Source organism: Canis lupus, chromosome X (assembly GCF_048164855.1).
Source record: "Canis lupus baileyi chromosome X, mCanLup2.hap1, whole genome shotgun sequence".
Lineage (NCBI taxonomy): Eukaryota > Metazoa > Chordata > Mammalia > Carnivora > Canidae > Canis > Canis lupus.
The window spans coordinates 121001347-121022464 of record NC_132876.1 but is presented as its reverse complement, the minus strand read 5'-3'; the positions used below and the strand labels follow the sequence as shown (position 1 = coordinate 121022464).

At 48.6% G+C, this 21118-nt stretch overlaps 1 protein-coding gene across 2 annotated transcripts in view; it reads right to left on the bottom strand.

Annotated features, from left to right (window-relative positions):
- The window catches only part of LOC140627986 (pseudouridine-5'-phosphatase), a 134196-nt gene that overhangs the window by 44730 nt on the left and 68348 nt on the right, over window positions 1-21118 (bottom strand). The window contains exon 4 of one of the 2 annotated variants that reach the window (XM_072816683.1): window positions 8081-9643. The exons of the other annotated variant lie outside the window; for it this stretch is intronic. Within the exon in view, the coding sequence (XP_072672784.1) occupies window positions 9467-9643 (177 nt within the window). The 3' untranslated portion in view covers window positions 8081-9466. Of the gene's footprint in view, window positions 1-8080; window positions 9644-21118 lie in introns of those variants that run through there. 2 annotated transcript variants of the gene reach the window in all.

Below are 21118 nucleotides of genomic sequence, written 5' to 3'. Positions count from 1 at the left end.
TCCCCTCTTTTTACCTTAATTTCTATTTTCTCCATCTCCTTCTGATTTTGCCCGCAGAGTGCATTTTCCCTGTTTGAGCTCGATGTGCCGTTGTGCAAAAAGTCTGTTGGCCCAGATGAGCACAGTAGATATTTACATGAAATAGCAGGGAAGGATCCATCTGGGGCGCATGACTGATGTTGGCAATACAAGAAGAGGGATTCTGATTTGTTGTATAAATCATCCTGAGAGCCCCCAAGAGTGAACACATAGGGGCTGCTGCTTATTTTCACGGTGCTTAGGATCACCTTTGAAATAGAGTTAAAATTAGGTGAAGTGTGATTTTGGAAAGAGGATTAAACAAAGATAATAGTTTTGATACCTCTGCTTGTACTAACTGATGTATTTCAACAACATAAAAGGTTTAAAAGGAAGAGGGTTCTTCCCCTTACCATTGCTCAGTACGTACAGATAATAATCAAAATTGAGAAATAGACCAACATAATTCTCAAAATTCATACCATTATTGTTGGGTGGAAATTAATGTTACTTAGGAATTTCATGGTATATGGGATTTATAGTGAAGTAAAAAGGCGACTTTAGGAGAAAAAATTCATACATTTAAAAGGAGAAATAAATCCTGTGTTTGACTCAGAGCTCCATAACCCATTGGGATGAATATTTTTCTTTCTTCTGATTGTTCCTCTTTTCTAATGCAGCATCATCTCCCCCCCCCCCTTTTTTTTTAAAGGATGGCCAATTTGAGTCAGTCACTATCAAGGCTTATTTCAGAATTAATGTGATATTTATGAGCTTATTTTCCAACAGGACTTTCTTAAAACATGCGTGATGATGTTAGACTGGAAATGACTACCCAGTGGCAAGTGCAGACACTTTATCTCTATGGGTGCTGCTGTGGTAAGTGTGTACTTTCAGGGTACAATATTGGCATTCTTCTAGGAAAATTCTGACTCTGGTAAGTGGAGAAAATAGCACAGAGTAATGCTTCTCTTTTGACATCTTCTCCAAGCCACCATCTGGTTTGGGTCATGACTGGGAAGACCAACCATTCCAATCCTAAAAGGCGCATATAGATTTCTTTCCATCCGTGAGCTGTCTCTGAACTGCACAGGTAAGGACAGGGCTTGAGGCATAGCAGGGGACATCACATGGACACCTCCCATTTTAATATTTTGTCCGAATGAGGCTGAACGTTCAGCATGGAGGAGATCTCACAGCAGTGACTGTCTGCCCTCCGGGTAACAACCCCATCTGTGGGCACTGGGCTGGAGACAAGAGTCTTTTTATGAACTGGGGCTGCAGAGTCAGGCCCATCTCTACTTCCCAGGACAACTGGTCCAGTATGAAACCACTCTCGTCTTCAGAGCCCCAGCTGGGGCCATCTGTGCCACCCCAGAGCTTGGAGCCTACTCCAGGAAGTGGTTTTAGGACACGACCTCCGGACCCAATCTATACCCACCACTGGGAAGAGCCAGCCGAATTCAATGTGTGCTGCTGCAGGGCTGGATACAAACGGAAACACTGCCCTGGGACACATCCCCATAAAAAGGCACGCACGTCTCAGAACCTGATCCTGCTGTGTTTGTGCTGCCTGCGGTGGGAGCTTTGCTGAGTTTTCAGAGAAGACAGCAGGTGCTGGGTTTTCCAGGAAAAATAAGTGCTTGGGCACACAGTAGCGGGCATGCACTACTAGACCACAAAGAATGTTGCCGGGCTCCGGTGATATTCAAGAAAGGCCCCGGGGAGCTCGGATGAGGGCCTCCTAACTGCGTGCCGCTATATGCACGCTCACCTCCTGCACCCGACAATTAAATCACAGGAGCTAGAACTAGCAAGATGGTGGATGCCCACGGTCGTCCCCTTCCTGTGACCCTGGCCTACCTTGTGGCATCTCTCTTTTCCCCTTTCCTATCCGGACTCCTATTTCCCTCAGCCTGTCTTCATCCTGTGAAGTGCCCACTCAAACCTACTTCCCCCGCTCCCAAGCTTCCTATTCAAAAGCCCTTCACTATCCACCCTCCTGCATCAAAATTTGATTCCTTCCAGCGAGCAGTGCTCAGCGAAAAAGGAGGAGGAAGCAGTCTGATTAAGGAGGTTAAGAGGGGAGTCACGTTCTTAGGGGTATTTGCATTTTCACAAGGGGATTAGGGGACACGTTTGACACTGTCAGCATGGAATTTTGCAGAGCACTGGACAGCAGGAATGAGCTCCCTTCCGTGCAGGAAGTGAGATGTGGGAGGTGGGAAGTATTTTGAGGGGTGCTTAAATCGTGGGAGCCTGTGGCTGCTCCCTTGATGGAGCTGTAAACAAACATCGCTTCCGATGAGCGGCATCTCAAGATCTAGAGAGCGCGGCAATGGGAGAGAATTTCAGCTGGTGGGCTGGGTTGGATGTGTGGGGTTAAATGGACTTTAGGGGGAAAATGCCACTATGACTCATGGGGAGTCCTTTCCTCTGTGCCTCGCCTCCACCAGGCCAGACTCACAGCCTCTTTTCTCCTTCCCTCTGTCCTGGAGGCCTCATTTCTTGAAAGAGAAGTAGAAACTGTGCATCTCCAATGGGTCTTCATTACCTTTAAGGATAAAACTAAGGTTTCTTCATGAGAATCCCCAGCATCTGGAGCTGAGAAGCTCTCGCTCTCTTTCTGCTTTCAGAATTTCATTCCACCCTGAACTCCCAAAAACACAAAGGACTCCCTCCTGGATCCTTCCTGCCCTATAGTGACAGCCCTATTTCTTTGCTCCAATTGTCACAATTGCTCATGAGTCTTCTGTGCTGATGGTCTCTGCTTCACTTTACTCTTCTGTAGTCTGCTCTGACCTCCACCAGTCACCTGAGCTGATCAGTGCAAGGACAGATAATCAAACCCCATGTCTGTCCTCTGTCCTGAAGTTTCTTGGTCTCTTAGCAGCACTGCAAGGTTGACCTTCACGTTCATGAGATGCTCCTTAGGGTTCTCCTAGGTGCCCAAGCCAGTCCCCTTCCACCAGTTTTTATGGGGCACCATCTCACTTACGAAGACCGAGGCTCCCCAAAAGGTACGCAGCTTCCTCCTAGCTGGGTATTGCCTTATCTTGCCAAACTGCAGAACCACAATGTCAACAGTAATAAAATATAAAGCACGGAGTGATCTGAGCTCCTTCTTCCTACTGTCACCTCTGTAGATTCTTCTTACCGACATCACGCATCACTAAGTATATTAATGTTATTTAAAAGTGCACATATTTTACACTGGAAAATGGACCAAGTCCATTGACTTATTGGGCATACTCTGAATTCCACGAGGAGATCTCCATCGATGATTTGTCCAAATTACATAACTGGTTAGAAATACAGGAAGGTACTTTTATACGATTTAATTAGAACAACATGTGGGTGTTGGTAAGAAGTGCCAATAACATTGGAATTTGTGAAACTTCATCACAGAGCCAACTTCTACCAAGACCTCTCTCTTCTGCTGGCTTCTGTACTTTCCTCCATTGATGGTTACGAGAAAGGTTGCTATGAACACTTGTGTACAGGTGTTTGTGTGGGTGGACATTTTCATATCCCTTGAGCAGACACCCAAGAGTGGATTGCTGGGTTGTATGGACAACATACATTGTACTTTTCTAGAAACTGGCCAGGCGCTGAGTGCTGCCCCCTTCCTTGACCCTGTAAGGCCCAAATTAAATTAGGTGCACCCTGCTATTCTTAGATCCTCTTCTCTGACTCCGCAGTGTTTCTGACAATTTACAATTACACCTTCATGTGCGTGATTTCTTACCATGTCTCTCATACTAAATTACACGTTGCACGGAGGAGTCTGCACCACGTTTATGTGGTTTACATAGTTGGGAAACAAAACAGTCAGGGGAATTGAGTTGGCACTTTTTCTGCCTTCCAACTCTTGGGATACATGTTGAGCTATCCCTTCAAGGAGATTCTGGCCAGAGAAAAGCAGGTGTGCGTTCACAGCTACCATGAAGGAGTAGATAGCATGCGTGTCTACAGGCGCTGTCAAAGGACTCGATTTGCCTGTCTCTGGGACCACTGCTGGGACCCTGGGAAGAATTTAGGCAAGGGGCACAAGGCTGGTGACTTCTATCACCCTAAGGGCGAGTTCTCCCTGGATGTAGTGGGGTGGTGGTGGTGGGATGGACCAACAGATGGCAGTTGAGAGGAAAGAAATCAAGGTCGAGAAATAGAACTGGTGTTGGAAATGGTCTTAACAGAGGGGAGTGATGGGTGAAAAGCCTCAGGTCTTAATCCTTGAGAGGTCCTAACAACACCCTCCCTAGGAACAACCATACACTATTCCTGAGGAGCTGGGGGCCGAGGGAAGGGATGATTTTCAGAGGCCTGCACTGTGGCTGGAAGCACTCGCAAACTTTGTTGACTCTGTTCCAGTCTTGAACCGGCTAACAACTTGCTTCATCAACATGACTATGCATCAGTAAGAGCATCAGCAGAGAACAAACAGCTCATCACACACACGCCTGATAAGTACTTGCAAAGAGAGGGCACTCAAGAATGACATTTTGCAGTGTTTTCTGGAGGTAGGTTGAGAATACCAAAAACCAAAGTAATGAGGGAGCTGTCTCATGCATAGACAAGCGGTAGCGTCCAAGGCCCTTAATATTTTCCCAATTAGAGGGCATCTCAAACTTGTTTAAAGCAAGTACTTTTCTTGATACAAATTGGTAGTGCAGCTAAGTCAGGCACGTGTTCTCTGCGGCCACCGACAGTGTGAGTAGAGAAGATACTTAAGCGTAGGATTCACTGCTCCCCGGCAGCACTCGTGTGGGCTGGGTCTACACCACGAAGGTGTCAACAGGACGACAAACATCCTTTTTATTCTAACTACCACGGAAACATATTTCCTTCCCTATGGTTGACGATAATTACGTTGGGAACAGCTATATTTTCTGGAGTGTGAAGCACGTGTAACTTCCGACCCCGATCCTCAGCCCCGCCGCTTCATAACCAAGTGGCCTTTGGGGTACATAACCTAATTATGTAACATAACCCTTAGAGATAAGAGAGGGGAAGCTGGGAGTACTCTCAGCCACTACATGGGGCAGAGAGAGCAAAAAGGGCAAAGCAAAAGGCAAGGATGTACGTTCATAAATAAAAAGTGCCTAGCTCACAATGAACACTCAACAAATGCTAGACGACCTAGTTTATGCAGAAATTTAGAGTGTTTTGCAATTTTCAAGTGATCTGCATATGTGAATACTTCATCCTAATTAAAACTGTTCTCCATGAGTTTTTCATATTTCAGCATCTGGCTCTTTGCCTTTCTTTTCAAGGTAAGTGCCTTTCTACAGGAGTCAAGTGGGTCTTGGTTTTGCCTTCAGAGAAGACACAGAACATGCACCCACAGAGCAGAGGTGAAGGACAGGTTCTTACGAGGAGCACAGGCTCTGCTGATGGCTCTGTCCTGGGCCCTCTACGGAACCCTTGGTTCTTGGCTGTCTTGGTTCTCTGGATTTCTGACTACTGGTATTCTCAGCTCTGGGTGGTTGACTCCTCCTGGCTGGTAACACTGTTCCTCGCCTCTGGGCCAAGTGAGAATTCTAATCCTTTTTAAGTGTGTGTGCTCATCATGAAGATTCCAAGTGTTCCCTAAGGCCCTGTTGGCACTGGTTCCTCACCTGCCCTGCCAGCTCACTCAAGCTCCCCAGTCCCTGAGCCTTCTCCTTGGCGGCACAACCCAGGCTTGGGCATGACGCACTGATTACATGCACTGCCAAGACTTCACCCTTGCTGTTTGCTTATATATGGAAGGGGCCCCAAGAGGAAAATCTGGGTGATGACTGAGAAGTTTAGAGATTCATAAAAGCCACAGACTTAGGGAGATCTACAAAGTTCACACTAGACCAAACATAGCAAGCCATTCCTGGGAAGGCCAAAGACCACGAACAAAATCCTAGCCACAGCTGGAGGAAAGAGACAGGTTGCTTTCAAACTCAGGACCAATAACTGGTATAATTTAATCAAAACGATGGAAGTCAGATAATAGAAACTATATCTTTAAAGGGTAAGAGGTAATTAATCTCAAACCACAATTCAATACCCAGTGAAGACGGCTTTAAAAAGTGGTGAGAGAAACGATGATTAGACAAATTACTGAGATAATTTGTCCTCATCAAACCCATCTATGTAAACACTCAATGCCGTTATTTGTTGACTATGATTTCTAGGACAATGAAAAGTTTACTCATAACTTGGTTTCTTTGTTTCTGACTTTTATATGGAATGTCTTTTTTACCACCAAGTATAGAATTGATGTGACTTACAGAAAAATAACTACTGTTTAGTTAAATGTCTATCCATAATTTAATACGACGTTGAGTATCAAATGCATACCCACTCTTTCCTATAGTGGATTTTGAAAATATGCCATTTTAAGTGACTTTGCATTATATATGAATTCCCCATCCCTTTGTCAAGGATTTTCATAAGTCGATGTATTTGACGGCATGTTTCCGAGACCTCATGCTTGTTAAGAAACTAGAAAACAAAAAATAAAAAAATAATAATAAAATAATAAAAAAAAAGAAAAAGAAACTAGAAAACATTAGGATATTTGAATAGTTCTTTATGATTTTTATGTCCTAGAGAAATTTATTATTAACATTACGGTAAAAACTGCAAATCATTTCATGTAAATACTCATTTCATATGCGATGTTGGAGCAACGCACATAGAATTTGGCAATCATGGGTTTTAGTCTACAGAAAGCAATGCTTTCATGCAATGCCTTAATACTAATGGGATAGTCTGACAGTGTCCAAAAACACTTTGTGTCAGGCACCTGTCATTCCGTGGAGAACCAGAAAGAGAAAGCTAACTATTTGGTCCTTCAAAATCCACTTGGGTCAAAAGATGCATAGAAAATCGAACTCTGCCTAATTTGAAATCCTTTGCTGTGCTGGGGACAGACTTAGGTCAGAAAGCCTCCACGAGGCCAAGGTTTGAACTTTGTCCTGTGGAACAGGAGAGCGTACACAATGTGAGGCAGAGGAGTTAGTATGCATTTTTTTTTTTATTATAAAACTTGGTTATCATGTGCAAATGTGTTTTTAAGAATAGGTAACACCATTCGAAGCACGGCAAATCTAGCGTCCAACTATTATATTCAAAGAAACAGGAACCTCAATGGCTAAGCACTGAGCAGTGCTGCAGAGCAGAAATGATCCATGTGTCTTGATAAGGCAAGTCTCTCCGGGTAAAGCAAGTGTCTTCCAGACGCCCTTTTCTCTTCTACGGCTCGCTGAACTCCAACTGAGGGAGTATTGGGTGGAAGGAAGAACCCTAATACATAGTCATTAGTATGTTCCTAAAAGTGCTGTGCATGTCTCATTGAAGAGGAATTAAGAAGAGACTGATTTTATCGCCTCTCAGGGGCTGTCATCAGTACCAAATGCTTCCAAAGGAGGTGCAGGGGATGGGTAAATGCTAGCCGCCCACTAGGGCAACATCACATAACAGCCACTAATCTCTGCATGTCTTTAAACGCATTAAGAAACCACAATGTCTCTTTAAAGTTTCTCGGCAGGAGTCATCCGGGTCTAAATTGGCATTACTATTATTCCTCTGTGAAATCGATGGGTTGTTAGTGGGATGTCATCATTAAGAGGCACTGGGTCAATCAGGCTGAGGTAGAACAAGAAAGAACATGTGCGGCTTGGCCAACCATCACTATTTTCCTTTGTACAACAAAATAAGAGTTTTGCCTTGGTTGTAACAACAATGTACTTGAGCTCAAATTTACCGTAGAGCAAAGTGTACACTGATCTACAGCTACATGTTTGGGAGACGCATGAGCGCGCTTTGTGTTTCTTGTACAAAATGGCTGGAAGATGAGAAAACATACATGTTTTATTAAAAGGAGATATCAAATCCAATAAGGGATCATCTCAGGGAGATCTTATGTTTGCCACACACAAGGGCACTAATGCATAAATGCCATTTTACAATGTGAGTGCTGCTTGGCTTCCAAAGAAAAAAAAGTCGAGTCACATTTTTGTTTTACATTTGTTCAAGCATAATTTTTTTAAAAAAGTAAAATCAAACTCTCATACATAATGAGAACTGATGTCAAGGATTTTATTCAACTCAATTAACTGGTGAGGGATCCAGTAAGATGTTACAACCAGTTTGACGGAGAGTTCACAGAATAGACCCATACACACTGGCGAGGACTAATGCGGAAATGAATTTGCTGAACGGATATAAAACTGGTCAACAGCCGGAGGCAAGCATCAACAGATGACCAAGGATGGGCACATTCGCATTCATTACCATGACTTTTCCACCACATGGAAGTTAGCTCCGTGACAAGCAATGACACACCAGCAGGCATGGTGCGCCAGGATTGTTTTTCCCATATTCCAATGCCTTTCTCAATGTTCCCACCGCAAAAGGGTGAGTAAATCTAGTAAAAAGTAAAAGAAGTTAAAAAAAAAGGTCCATCATCAAAGTGTTAACATCTGGTAAATGATCCCAGAAATGTGCTAATAAGGCTCTTGGTCACACTAGGTATGTATTCCGAATTCAGATTATATTTGCACAAAGGCTGTGTTAGAAAACTACCGGTTTTTAGAAAAGAGGATGGTTTTTTTGAGGTAGAAAGCACATCCTCAAGTGTAGACATGTGCCTGATGATGTGAGGTACAGACCACAGTTATGTTCACACTGAGAACAAACTACTGACGGTACGGTTCAGAGTGGGCCTCTGGGCGGAGGTGTGCCGAGAGGCTGTGTGGGCCAGAAAGACGGTCAATTTTGCTAACAGGGAGGACGGTTTCTCAGGACTCATCCATGACCTGGCTTTTCCACTCAGACTACAAACAAAACACAGCTGCGATCTCCGTTGTACCAGCCGCTACGGCACATTAAGACAACAGTTAAGACAGTAGAGTCATACAGGAAAAAGATAAATATAACATATATGTACATACACACATATACACATATATGTAAGCATATACGTATATGTACGCATATTTTACATTTTCAAGCCATGGTTTAGAGAAAGTAAAAAGGAAATGAATGCAAATATAATTTCATTCCGCCTTTGAAAAGGAAGTATTTTACATGCATGCATATGTATAAACATGTAAAGATGCACACACGCATACACACATACATGCCCGAGCACTCACACACAAGCATGTGTACGTGTGTGTATTTGCCGCTTATGACGCCTACATGGATTATTCAGGTGCAATGACACCGTATGATCATTCACGTAGGATGTATGATTGTGCAAATGAGGGCTTGGTGGCTGCCTCTGTTTTGCCTTCTCTCAGCTGGGACGCTGTGGTATGTCAGCACTAGTCACGGTAGGCCAAGCCCGCATGGGACAGAAGGCTGGCCTCGCAGGCTGAAGGACCCCTCACACGGTGATGTCCCGGGTGCCATGGGTTACTCGAGCAGGTGCCGTGACCGTGACGCCCAGGGAGGCACAGCGGGCTGCTCACACATAGGGTGGCAAACCGAACAGCTCGGGCTGGAAGTCCTGCAGGGAATCCAGCACCACGGTGGCCTTGGACGTCAGGTGTCGCTGCAAGTTCCCATCTGGAACCATGACCACCTGCATGCCAGCTGCAAGGGCTGCCTCCACGCCGTTGGGAGCGTCTTCAAAGACGAGGCACTGTAGGATGAGGAAGAAAGACAAGGTTGAGACGGCCTTTCGCGTAACCAGGCATCTAGACCGGGTTCTCATGATTTCTAGTATTGACACGCCCATCAGTTTTGTCATTGTGCACGGGACACAGAGTTGAAGGGGAGGCTTTCCAGGTTGTGAACCGCAGGGAGGCCGGCACTCCAGTCCTTACATATGGTCCCGCGGGCTTTCCGCACCCGTGACTTTACAGGGGACAGGGTTCCATCACTGCTGCCGAGGTGCTAGCGACATGTGGTGGTGGGTGGCAAGTAGGGACGTTGGGTTTAAAAGTTTGTTTTACTGGAATCCTACAGATCTGTGCAATCACTGAACATTCAGAGCACAAGAGTAAACTAGGGTGGGGGGGAGAAACATGCATTTTATTTAATTTTTTAGAAAATATTTTATTTCTTTATTTGACAGAGAGAGAGCACACCAGAGAGCACAAGCAAGGGGAAGGGCAGAGGGAGGGGGGGAAGCAAGATCCCCACTCAGGGGGGATGCAGGGCTCGATCGCAGGACCCTGGGATCATGACCTGAGCAGAAGGCAGATGTTAAACCCACTGAGCTACCTGGGAGCCCGAAAACATGCGTTTTAAGTGTGACATCAGTGCAGAGCTGATCATGCTTTGGGTACTGCACTTTGGAAAGCGAGCGGTTAAAGCATGTGAGTGAAACCCCGAGCCTGTGTGTGAGGACCAAGGCCTGCCGTGAAAATCTCTGCGAGCAAGCCCAGGGGCCCCGAGCGCTAGCCCCTTCGGCTGTGTCACTCCACCTTATCTTCGGGACGACCGCCGGCCCTTTGCACCCACATGTAAAACAGGGTCTCTGTGCACTGTGTTTTCGAGGCGGCTTCCCCCCACCCCCCGTGCCATCCCGCGAACAATGCCATAAAACAAGAGATCCTAAGCCCACTCAAGGGGAGATCATCCTCCATCCTCCGTCAGTGTCCATCCGGGGAAGACACGTGCCTACAAAGTGCCCTGGGGTCCTGGCAACAGCATCCTTACTTCTCGGTGAAGATTCGGCTCCGTGGGGGCCAGACGTGTATAAAGGGGCCCCGGTCACGGCTGTGCGATCTCTCCCACTGTTCCCGCCGTTGTCCTTAGGTGACCCCCAACTGCCAGGACGTGCCAAGGTCACAGCTTTCCACCCTCCCAGCCCCTTGTCCCCCTCCTTTTATCTCGAGAATTTTGCCCTGCGGGCAGTGGCAGCTCACTGTGCTGGTGAGCAGCGAGGCTCATGGACGCCGGTGTGGGCGCAGTGGGACACTAGAAGTTCTGTGTCCTCCCCTGCCTTTAGGTCAGTGGAAAATGCATACACAGGCACACACACTCACAGGCACACATGCACAGACTCCTGCATTCACACGCACAGAAACTCACACTCAGACACACGCACTGACACGTTCATGTACACACGCATAAACTGGCACTTGGACACATGTACACACTCATACACAAGCACAGGCTCCTTCACTCACGTAGAAACTTGCACCCGTGTGCACATAATCATGTACACACATGTGCACACGTGCATAGGCTCATACACACGCATAGGCTCCTTCACACACACACAGAAACTCACACTCAGACACGTGCACAGATACATTCACATACACACACATGAACTGACATTCGGACACGTGCACACTCATACATACATGCACAGGCTCCTTCACTCACACACATAGAAACTTGCACTCAGACACATGTGCACACACATGAACTGGCACTCTGACACACATGTGCATGTTCACACATACACGCAGTCTCCTTCATTCACACAGGCAGAAATTGCACTCAGACACATGTGTGCATACACACATTCATGTACACACATGAACTGGCACTCCGACACACGTGTGCACACTCATACACACACATGAACAGACTCCTACAGTTACACACACTAGCTCTCAGACATGTGCGCAGACACAGTTCATGTACACACACATGTGCATGTTCATACACATGCAGACTCCTACAGTCAGAAGCTTGTACTCAGACACATGTGCAGACACACCTTCATGTACAGACACACGTGTACACACTCATACACACAGACTCCTACAGTCACACACAGAGAAACTTGCCCTCAGACACACGTATTCATGTACACAAACACGAACTGGCACTCAGACACATGTGCACACTCATACACACAGGCTCCTTCACTCAGACACACACATGTGCACACACACATTAGTGTACACACACGTGTGCACATTCATAACACACATGCACAGACTCTAACAGTCACACATATAGAAACTTGCCCTCGGACACATGTATTCATGTACCCAAACATGAACCGGCACTCGGACACATGTACATGCTCATACACACATGGAGACTCCTTCACTCACACACCCAGAAACTCACACTCAAGACACATGTGCACAGACATGTATTCATGTACACAAACATGAACTAGCACCCGGACATGTGCACACTCATACACACATACACACAGTCTCCTTCACTCACACACACAGAAACTTACAGACACGTGCTCACACATTCATGTGCACACACATGACCTGGCACTTGGACACATCTGTGCACATTCAAAGACACACATGCACAGACTCGTACACTCACAGACACAGAAACTTGCCCTCAGACACATATGCACAGACACACGTTCATGTACAAACACACCCATGAACTGGCACTCAGACACGTGTGCACATTTATACACACATGCTCCTACACACAGAAACTCACACTCAGACATGCACACCACAGACACACATTCATGTGCACACACATGAACTGGCACTCCAACAGACGTGCACACTCAGACACACATGGACAGACTCCTACAGTTACACACACAGAAACTAGCCCTCAGACAAATGCGCAGACACATTCATGTGCACACACTCGTGTGCACATTCATGTATACACACGCACAGACTCCTACACTCACAGCTCACACTCAGACACATGCAGACACATCTTCATGTACAGACACGTGTGCACACTCATACAGATACATACACAGACTCCTACACTCACACACACAGAAATTTGCCCTCCCACACATGTGCACAGACGCATTCATGTACACACACATGAACCGGTACTCGGATACACGTGTGCACATTCATACACACAGAAACTCAGACACGTGCAAATTCACACTCACATGCACATAGACACCTGCACATACTGAGGGACACTCAGACACATAGAGAAACCTGCACAGAGATACACACACGCACACTCACGAGCAGACTCCGTGAGGCCCCAGGCATCATAACACTGCAGTGTCAGCACCTGCACAGAGAGAGCTGGCCGGCCCTGGACACGGGCCTTCGAGCACGAAACACCAGACAGATCTGGAGAGAGAGAACACCGAGTCCCTCTAAGAACTTGCAAAGGCCCCTGGCTTCTTTCCAACCCCCTGCTTCCGCCGTGAGTCAATGGCTTCCGTCGGAGTGGGGCTGGGTCTGCTGAGAACGGGCAGTTTTGTCCTTTAGCTCTGCCTCTGAGACTTCCCGTTAGTGACATTTCCGTCTCTGCCTCTTCACAGTTACGACCTGATTGCATTCTAAATGTCCCCGATCGCTTTATCTGGACCATGGATGGGCACTTAAAGGTCCTGTGGCATTGTGTGTCTGAATGACGCCCTGTGTCCTCCGAGGATTTGGAAGCTCCGTGCAGTCCACCTGTGAAATGTCAGTCGGAACAGAGGAGGAGACTGTGTTGATCCCTCAGGGTAACTGTGCTCGGCAACGTCGTGAGAGCAGGTTTTAGTCTGCATCGTGAGGCTCCTTCCGAGGGACGTGGCGGGAAAGACCTGGTGCCTCAGAAACCGTGTCACTTGCCAAAGAGAGGGCCGTGAACAGCGCAGAGAGCATCCGCACCTGAGAGCTGCGTTCCAGGAAATGCCGGCACGGGGTACGTGAGGCGGAAAAGCCGCACAGGCGTTGATGGTGACGGCGCTGAGTACCTGGCGAGCCTCCTTCTCAGACTCGGACGGCTTCGTAAGGTGCACACAGCGTCCTGGTTTCTGTGTTTTCCATTCATACCTTGTCCCCGCTCAGTTCAGAAGCAATCGCCCCAACAGGGCACGGAGGGCTGACCTGTCGCGTGTGTGATGCCCACGAGAACGTGCAAAGCCCTGGAAGGCATACAGAGCAGCGAGCCAGCCGTCGGTGGGGCGACGCGGTCTCAGCAGCGGCCGGGAGCTGAGAGAACCGGCCAGGCCACGAAGGGCCGTGTGAAACGTGTCGTTGAGCACAAGTATTCGAGACCGGTGTGTCACATGACACAGCAGACAGCCGGGGACACGGGCTGGTGTGTGCTGTTCTTCAGCTGAGCCATAGACGCCGCCTCCGGCCGTGAAGGTGGTGGGCCGCTGTGGTCCACGACGGAGACGCGGCTGCGGGTCACTGTGGCCACAGGCCAGGGGCGGCACCCTGGCTGTGCGCCGAAATGCCTCTGTTCCCCCTCTCTTCTTGTGGCTGCCTCACGGGGAGGCCCTCCAAACACGCTTCTCAGGAGCCTGCACCCCACATCACCCATCGCCTCCCCAGATTCCACTCGAGAAATGTGCAGGTGCTGAACCAGGCCTTCAGGGGCTTGGAGGCTCAGCGGCCGGCCGCATGGAGGCCGAGTGGGACAAGGCGGGGGCAGGAACCCTCCTCGGCAAGTGGGCATGAAGTGTGCACAGGCTGTTTTCCCTGCAGAGTAGTCAGAGTAGCCAGAGCAGGACAGCGAACATGTGCACTGCCGGGAACCACCCTGGGGCTAGGTCCACGCATCCAGGACATGGCTCCTCATGATGCCACCCACCTGGAAGCCTACACGCTCCCCGGCCTCCTCTGAGACGCACAACTGCAGAGCACAATGCCTGCATTCCGAAGCACTGATCAATAGCGTCGAAAGTTTCTTATGCCTGCCTGCCTGCGTGTTGGCTCCTAAGGTCTAACGTGTTTCCGAGGACCACACATGGGAGAGAGTGCCCACTGCCCCAACACCCAGATGTTTTACCAACAGTCAGAGCGTAGCTTACCTACCTGCCGAAACCCAAACATGAATCTCTGAGAGTTACCCACAACCATGCTACCTGTAATCACTGCGCTCACGGGTCGTAAATCCATCGACAGCTCTAAGCTAGAATAACACCGCTCAGATCGTGCATGCACGCGGGCAGGGGGAGTGCGGTTCACCGAAATACGCGAATGTCTCTGCGTGATTCCTACCTGTTACGCCTGGCTCACAGAAGGAGAGCTTCAGCCCGCTGGGCTTGGCGTCCATCCTCATTTACGTCCTTCTGTGCTCCTGTAGCTCGGACCTCACCCTCCGCACCCGGCACTGACTCATTACCCTGGGCCCCAAACTCATTCACACCCACTTGTAAAATGTGAATTACATGCTTGACTTTGCCCTTTGCCGGAAGGAGGGTTAGGGCAGCAGACAGCTTGTCCCTCCTTGACCCCCACGTCCCGGCCCTTGCCATGAGGTCCCCACATGGACGTGTGTGGACAAGCGTGTTTAGCGCACTAGAATCAATGCAGTGGTTTTCTGGAGGAGAGCACAGGCAGAGGGGACTTGAGGACGCGCTTCTGCGCCTTTGAGGAAGCTTCTGGGCAGGAAGAGTATGCTTCTCCCAGCTGTACACACAGGGCCAGGACGGCACTTGGCCATCAGGACGCAGGGCCAGAGTCCACGCACATGCTCAGGGTGCCAGAGCCAACAGTGAGCACCTGGGGAGAACCTGCTACCTTAGGGGAGATGCTGGAGGTGTCCTGGCCCAGGACTTAGAGCAACAAAGAGGCCACAGCGTGTCCGAGCTGGAGGACAACGGGTGACCGAGGCCCGTCTTTGTCACGGGGAAGGGCTCTGAGCCACGGGAAGTTTGGAAATGAGCTGAAGATCACACGGGCACGCAGGTGACAGACTTTAGACCAGAGCCCGGGTCTCCGCTAGGTAATGTTCTTTCCACTTTACAAGCCGGAGGCTAAAATAAATCTAAAATTCCATCTCCAGAAGAGGAGACGAGCTTAATTACACGGTAGCCCGAAGGGTTTAATTTAGAAAGAATGACATTTGCAGGTATCGGGGAGGTGAAGCATTTCAGGGGCTCCCGCCCGGAGGTGCTGGGCAGCCCGTGAAGATGTGCAGGCAGGGCCGCGGCCCATTGGGTGGCGTCGGTGGGAATCATCTCGCAGCCTGCTCCTCGGATCCACGCGGGGCCGCAGGAGGTCCCTGCCCCCCCACCTTCCAACCATAACAACCATATACCTCTGACGTTCCATTCTGCTGGACGTCACAGAATCTTCGTGTGGCAGCAGCAGGGGATGCACAGAAATGCGTGGGGTTCAGGGAACGGTTGGCCACACAACAGTCTGACAGACGATGCGGGACAAGAAGGCAAAGATCAATCCCAAGTTGGTGACGTGGTGGGCGGGCGTGGGGCCGCTGTTTTGGTGGAAGGCAGCTGGCTCTAGTGACAGGCCAAGGGTGAGGCCACCACGGGAGCCTCAAGCAGACATGAGGAGCCTGCAGGGCTGCATGGCCACGTGTCCAGCCACAACCGCAGAGAGACAGGGGTGAGCAGGGAGTGTGCAGGCAGCCCGGGTGCGCTCAGATCCGGGAGGGACAGAGCAGACGGGGGGCAGCAGGGCCAGCGGAGGGGCTGGAGGGAGGGAGGGACGGCCACCCGGCGGTGTCCTATCCACCCCCCTGTGCTCTGACTTTGGCTAATGCTTTAGGCTCGACCCGCACACATAGGGAGTCAGTGTGCCCTCTGCTCACGTGTCTGCACCCGCTCAGCTCAGCAGATCTACGAAGGGCTGGGGGAGCCCCAAGGGAGGCCAGGCTTCACCCCGGCACCCATGCTCCCTGGGGACTGAAGCGTCCAGGCAGCCTTGAGACTCCACTTGCTGACTAACCCTGTCTTTTCAACGGTTACCAGCGTCCCTTTGAAGTTACGTGCGGTTCTGGAACCAGCACACTGCTCCAATGTGACTACGTCGTCTCTGGGGAGCGGGGCTTCTCCCTTTGTTGGTGAAGCAACGTCTGATATGAAGTCACTTCGGGTTCACTTGCAAAAGCCTCAGAAGACGATCCGGGATTGTCTGTGTGCGCACGCTAAGTGCTCCCATGGGCGCGCCCGCTGTGATTCACCGTCTATAAAGCCGGAGACGATCTGACTCGAATCCCTGAAAGCAGCGTTCCACTAAACCACCATTTTTAAGTCCAAGCTTTGTACGAGTTTTTGTAGATTTTATTCTTTGTGTTAATTCTGTAACACCGAGTTCGCTTCTTACATCATGAGACATCAAAGCTTGAAGGTCTCAGACTTGATTTTGGATGGGTTTTCAGGCAGCAGGGCTCACGGCTGACCTCGGTTCTCTTTGTCTCCACGTTCTTTGTCAGACCGTGAACGAGTGTATACAACACCACGGTATTGTGATGATGAAGACGGACACACTTTGTGATGTGTTTACTGAAATAATGAACCTTTAAGTAAGATAAAACTGAGAGCTTGCCATGTATTTTATTAATTAGCATTTTTCTTTATATTATTTGTCCATCCATGTACCCATCTTTTCACCCAACCATGTATTCATGCCTGTCTTTCCATCCATCAGCTATCTACCTATCCATCTGTCCATCCTTCCATCATCTATCCCTCCCTCCACCTATCTATTCACCCATCCTCTCTCCATCCCTCCATCCCTCTATCCATCCATTATCTATCCATATATCCATCCTTCCATCAGCTATTTAATCATCCATCCATCAGCTATGTATCTATCCACTCTCCTCCCTCCCTCCCTCCATCATCTATCCATCCCTCCCTCATCCACCCATTCATGATCTACCCCTCCCTCCCTCCATCCCTTCCTCTCTTAGCCATCTATGTCCATCCCCCTCCTTCCATCCACTCATCCATCCATCAACCTATCTATCTCTCCTTCCCTCCCTCCCTCCATCCATCCATCATCTATCCCTCCTCCTTCAATCCATCCATTCGCTATCTATCCATCCATCTATATCCAACCATCTATCTATCCCTCCTTCTCCTCATCCACATAGCCATCATCTATCCCTCCCTCCCTCAGCCATCTGCCCATCCCTCCCTCCTTCCATTCATTCTTTCATCCATCATCTATCTTTCCTTCCTTCCCTCATCTACCCATCTATCCCTCCTCCTTCAATCCATCCATCTGCTATCTACCCTTCTATCTATCCATCCATCTATCCCTCCTTCTCTCCATCCATGTAGCCATCATCTATCTATCCCTCCCTCCCACCCTCCATCAGCCTTCTACGCATCCATCCCTCCATTCATCCATCTGATATCTATCATCTATCTACCTAGTTACTTACCTACCAACCTAGGCATCCATCTCCCTACCTGTAGGTGTAGATCCTAGCTGTGCTGTGGTCCCCTAAGAAAGAGTGTCTGACTTTGACACATCTGACAAGTACTTTGGTACCATGACAAGTACCTTGCACACTGCAGAGCTATTGTCTTTTGAGTTAATTTTGGTCTGGAAATCACAGAATAAAACCTGCATTGACATAAACATATTCATAACCAAATCCTCCAGAGTTCCAAGCTACATACATGAATGAACGGCACCACTCTATGGATTCCTTTTCCTTTTAAGAAAAGCCTTTCAAGGAATGTAGGATTTAACAACTTGGTGGCTGTGGGCATATGGGGGAGGCCTCCTGAGAAACTGTCTCATTTTATTCATGAAAACTATATGGTGAGGCTCTCAGGATCCATTTTAAAATGTATGTGTGCCAACTAACCACTGAGCAAAGGACTTTGACATAGCTCAGAAACCTTCGTGTAATGTTATCTTAATAATATAGATTTCACGTCCACCAAATTGGTCAGGAGCCATTAAAAAGCCCAACAAAGCTCTCAAAGGCACCGGGGATTTTAAAGATTCATAAGATAAGTCTTAGTAGTTTCTAGACGGTCAAGAGAATCCTTTTTTGCCTTGTCCTACTTTACGTATTCAAGTACATGTGCAAAATTGCACTGGCTTTCCTCAGGGTTTTGCATGATCCTGATACAGGTGTGACCTGGGGCCCCTGTTGGTTCTTTGTGTTACCAGCTAAACTATGACGTTAGTCTCCTGAAGGTTATCCATCAACATAATTAATATGCCTACGTATGTGATATACTGGCTGAACTGAGTTCCCCTCAAATTTACATTGAACAGTAACTGTGACTGTGTTTGGAGACTGGGTCTTTAGGGGAATTTTAAGGTGAAATGGGCCATGGAGGGTGTCCTCATAAGAGAGGAAGAGCACGGTTGCTCTGCTCCCCACTCCCATCCTCAGAGGAAAAGCCATGTGAGAACAAAGAATCTAGGAAGTCTTGAGCAGAAACCAACCCTCCCAGCACCCTGATGTTGGACTTCCAGCCTCCTCTAGAACCAGGAGAGGATAAATGTCCTTGTTTAAGCCACCTGGTCTGTGGTGGCTATGGTCTCGCTATGGAGCCCAAGCAGACTATCACAACATATAGAGCATTATGTATTTAACTGTCAAGTAGCACTTTCTCAGTGGAAGAACTGCTTTTAGACAACTCAGATCATGGGGAATGTTTCCCTCCATAGCCCAGCTCCACACGTCCCTAGAACAGCAAAAGCACAGGTGCATCTGGCTGTGCTCCTGAGGAGCGACTGCAGAGGCTTAAGGAAAAGGAATGGTCAAGGGCAAAGACAGCGCCTTTGCTGACCTGTGGACGTGACTCTTCTGAGGTGTCCTGTCAGGAAAGGCTGGCTAGTACTACGGACGTGATATACACACAGGGAAAGCCAACCCAAGTCACTGGACCTAGAGGGGATTAACCTCTTGATCTCCAAGCCAGCCGACAGAAGCATTGTCATGTGTGAAGTGCCCATGACACAGCTGCCAACACAGGAGGTGTGTGTTTGGGCATCTGGGTCCTGGCACCTGCTACTGGTGACCCAATAACCTACCTCATTGACCAGGAGAGCTCAGCAAACGCACTTGTGTTGTGGTGTTCACAAAGATGCCCCTGATTCTCCTTCGGTCAAACATCTAAGGCGCCCACTCACGCCTTAGATGAGAGCTGCTTTTCCTACCACGCCCTTGCAAACTCAGCATTTCCATAAGGTAAGGTGTGCTGATTCTCAGGTGAGGCCTCTGATCATCTCACCTTGTCTATCAAGGCTCATATGAATGTTTAATTCTAAACTGTCCACTAGCATGTCATTATGTGCAGGGTTTCCAGAATGTTCTCTGATGCATCGGTCCAGGGAAATCTTTTGCCAAAAGCGGATTCTGTGTGTTAAATGATGGGACTGTTCGTTTGTGATGTACAATGAGGACGACAATGATCCTAGAAGTACTGCTTGTGCATAAATCTCCTGTGTCCACTTTGCTTACGAAGCAAGTGTAGAAGCCTGGTTTTCAGAGGGAGGCATTGAATGTGCCCAAAAGCAGTGCTCTGAGGAATAGTACGGGGGGAAGTTTCCCACAAGATACACCTGACTGTGGCATAACTCACATGGATAAAAATAAAATTCACTGGTCTTATTTTCCTAGATATTCTGAATCTTTCCTTTCACAATCCCCTTGACTTAAGGGGCTCACAATAAATAAAAGCAGGTGACGTAAAGTTTTACTCTAAATGTCTACACTTCAGCACTGAGGTTCTGTTTTTATTTCATTAGAAATAGAAGTGAGTAAAAAGATAAGGAGCTCTGAGACTCCTGCCCTTCCCTCCTCTACCTACTCAGGTGTGGGCTCTGCTGAGTGTCCAGGACAAAATGAAGCAAAGGGACACATGGTCAGGTCACCAGGGAGGTGTCCTGCCCACCATCCCTTTCCTTTAGAGACGAGGAGTGCAAACGTTGTCTCCATCTTGGTATACAGAGGGGCATCTCTCCTTCCCATCTACAAGCAGCGGTTCAGATAGAGACCCTGTCACGAGACTAGCTGGGACAAGGTGCACTAGAGCAGGACAATGATGCCCTGGAGCCTGGCAGGAGGGTCGTGGGAGGGGTGCACCGATGGGTAGAGCCAGGGGATGCTGTAGAGAGGGCGCCCGACCCCTGCAGACGGGCGGGGAACAGCTGGCAAAGGGTCCTGTGTCCATACAGGCTGAGAGGAGCTCTCAGGAGTATAAAGGACAAGCCCCAAGTTTCCAAGGCTCTTCTTGGGGTTTGCAAAAGGCATGTGGGGAGCATTTGTTACTAAGATTCTAAGCGGTCCCAAATCCTGTCCAGAGTTATATGCATGATCACAGAACCACACTCCAGGTCTTCTGCGTCTGGGAGGCTGGCCAGCAGACACTGCATATTACCTCGGCTTTCCTGCTCTACCCAGGGAATACATAGCAGAATCCTTTGACCTCCCATGGGTTTATCTTGCAGAGTTCAATCTTTGTAGCTTCCACAGCAGTTTCTCCCTGTAGTAACACAGCGGTAGGCAGGAGCTCCAACCCACACTC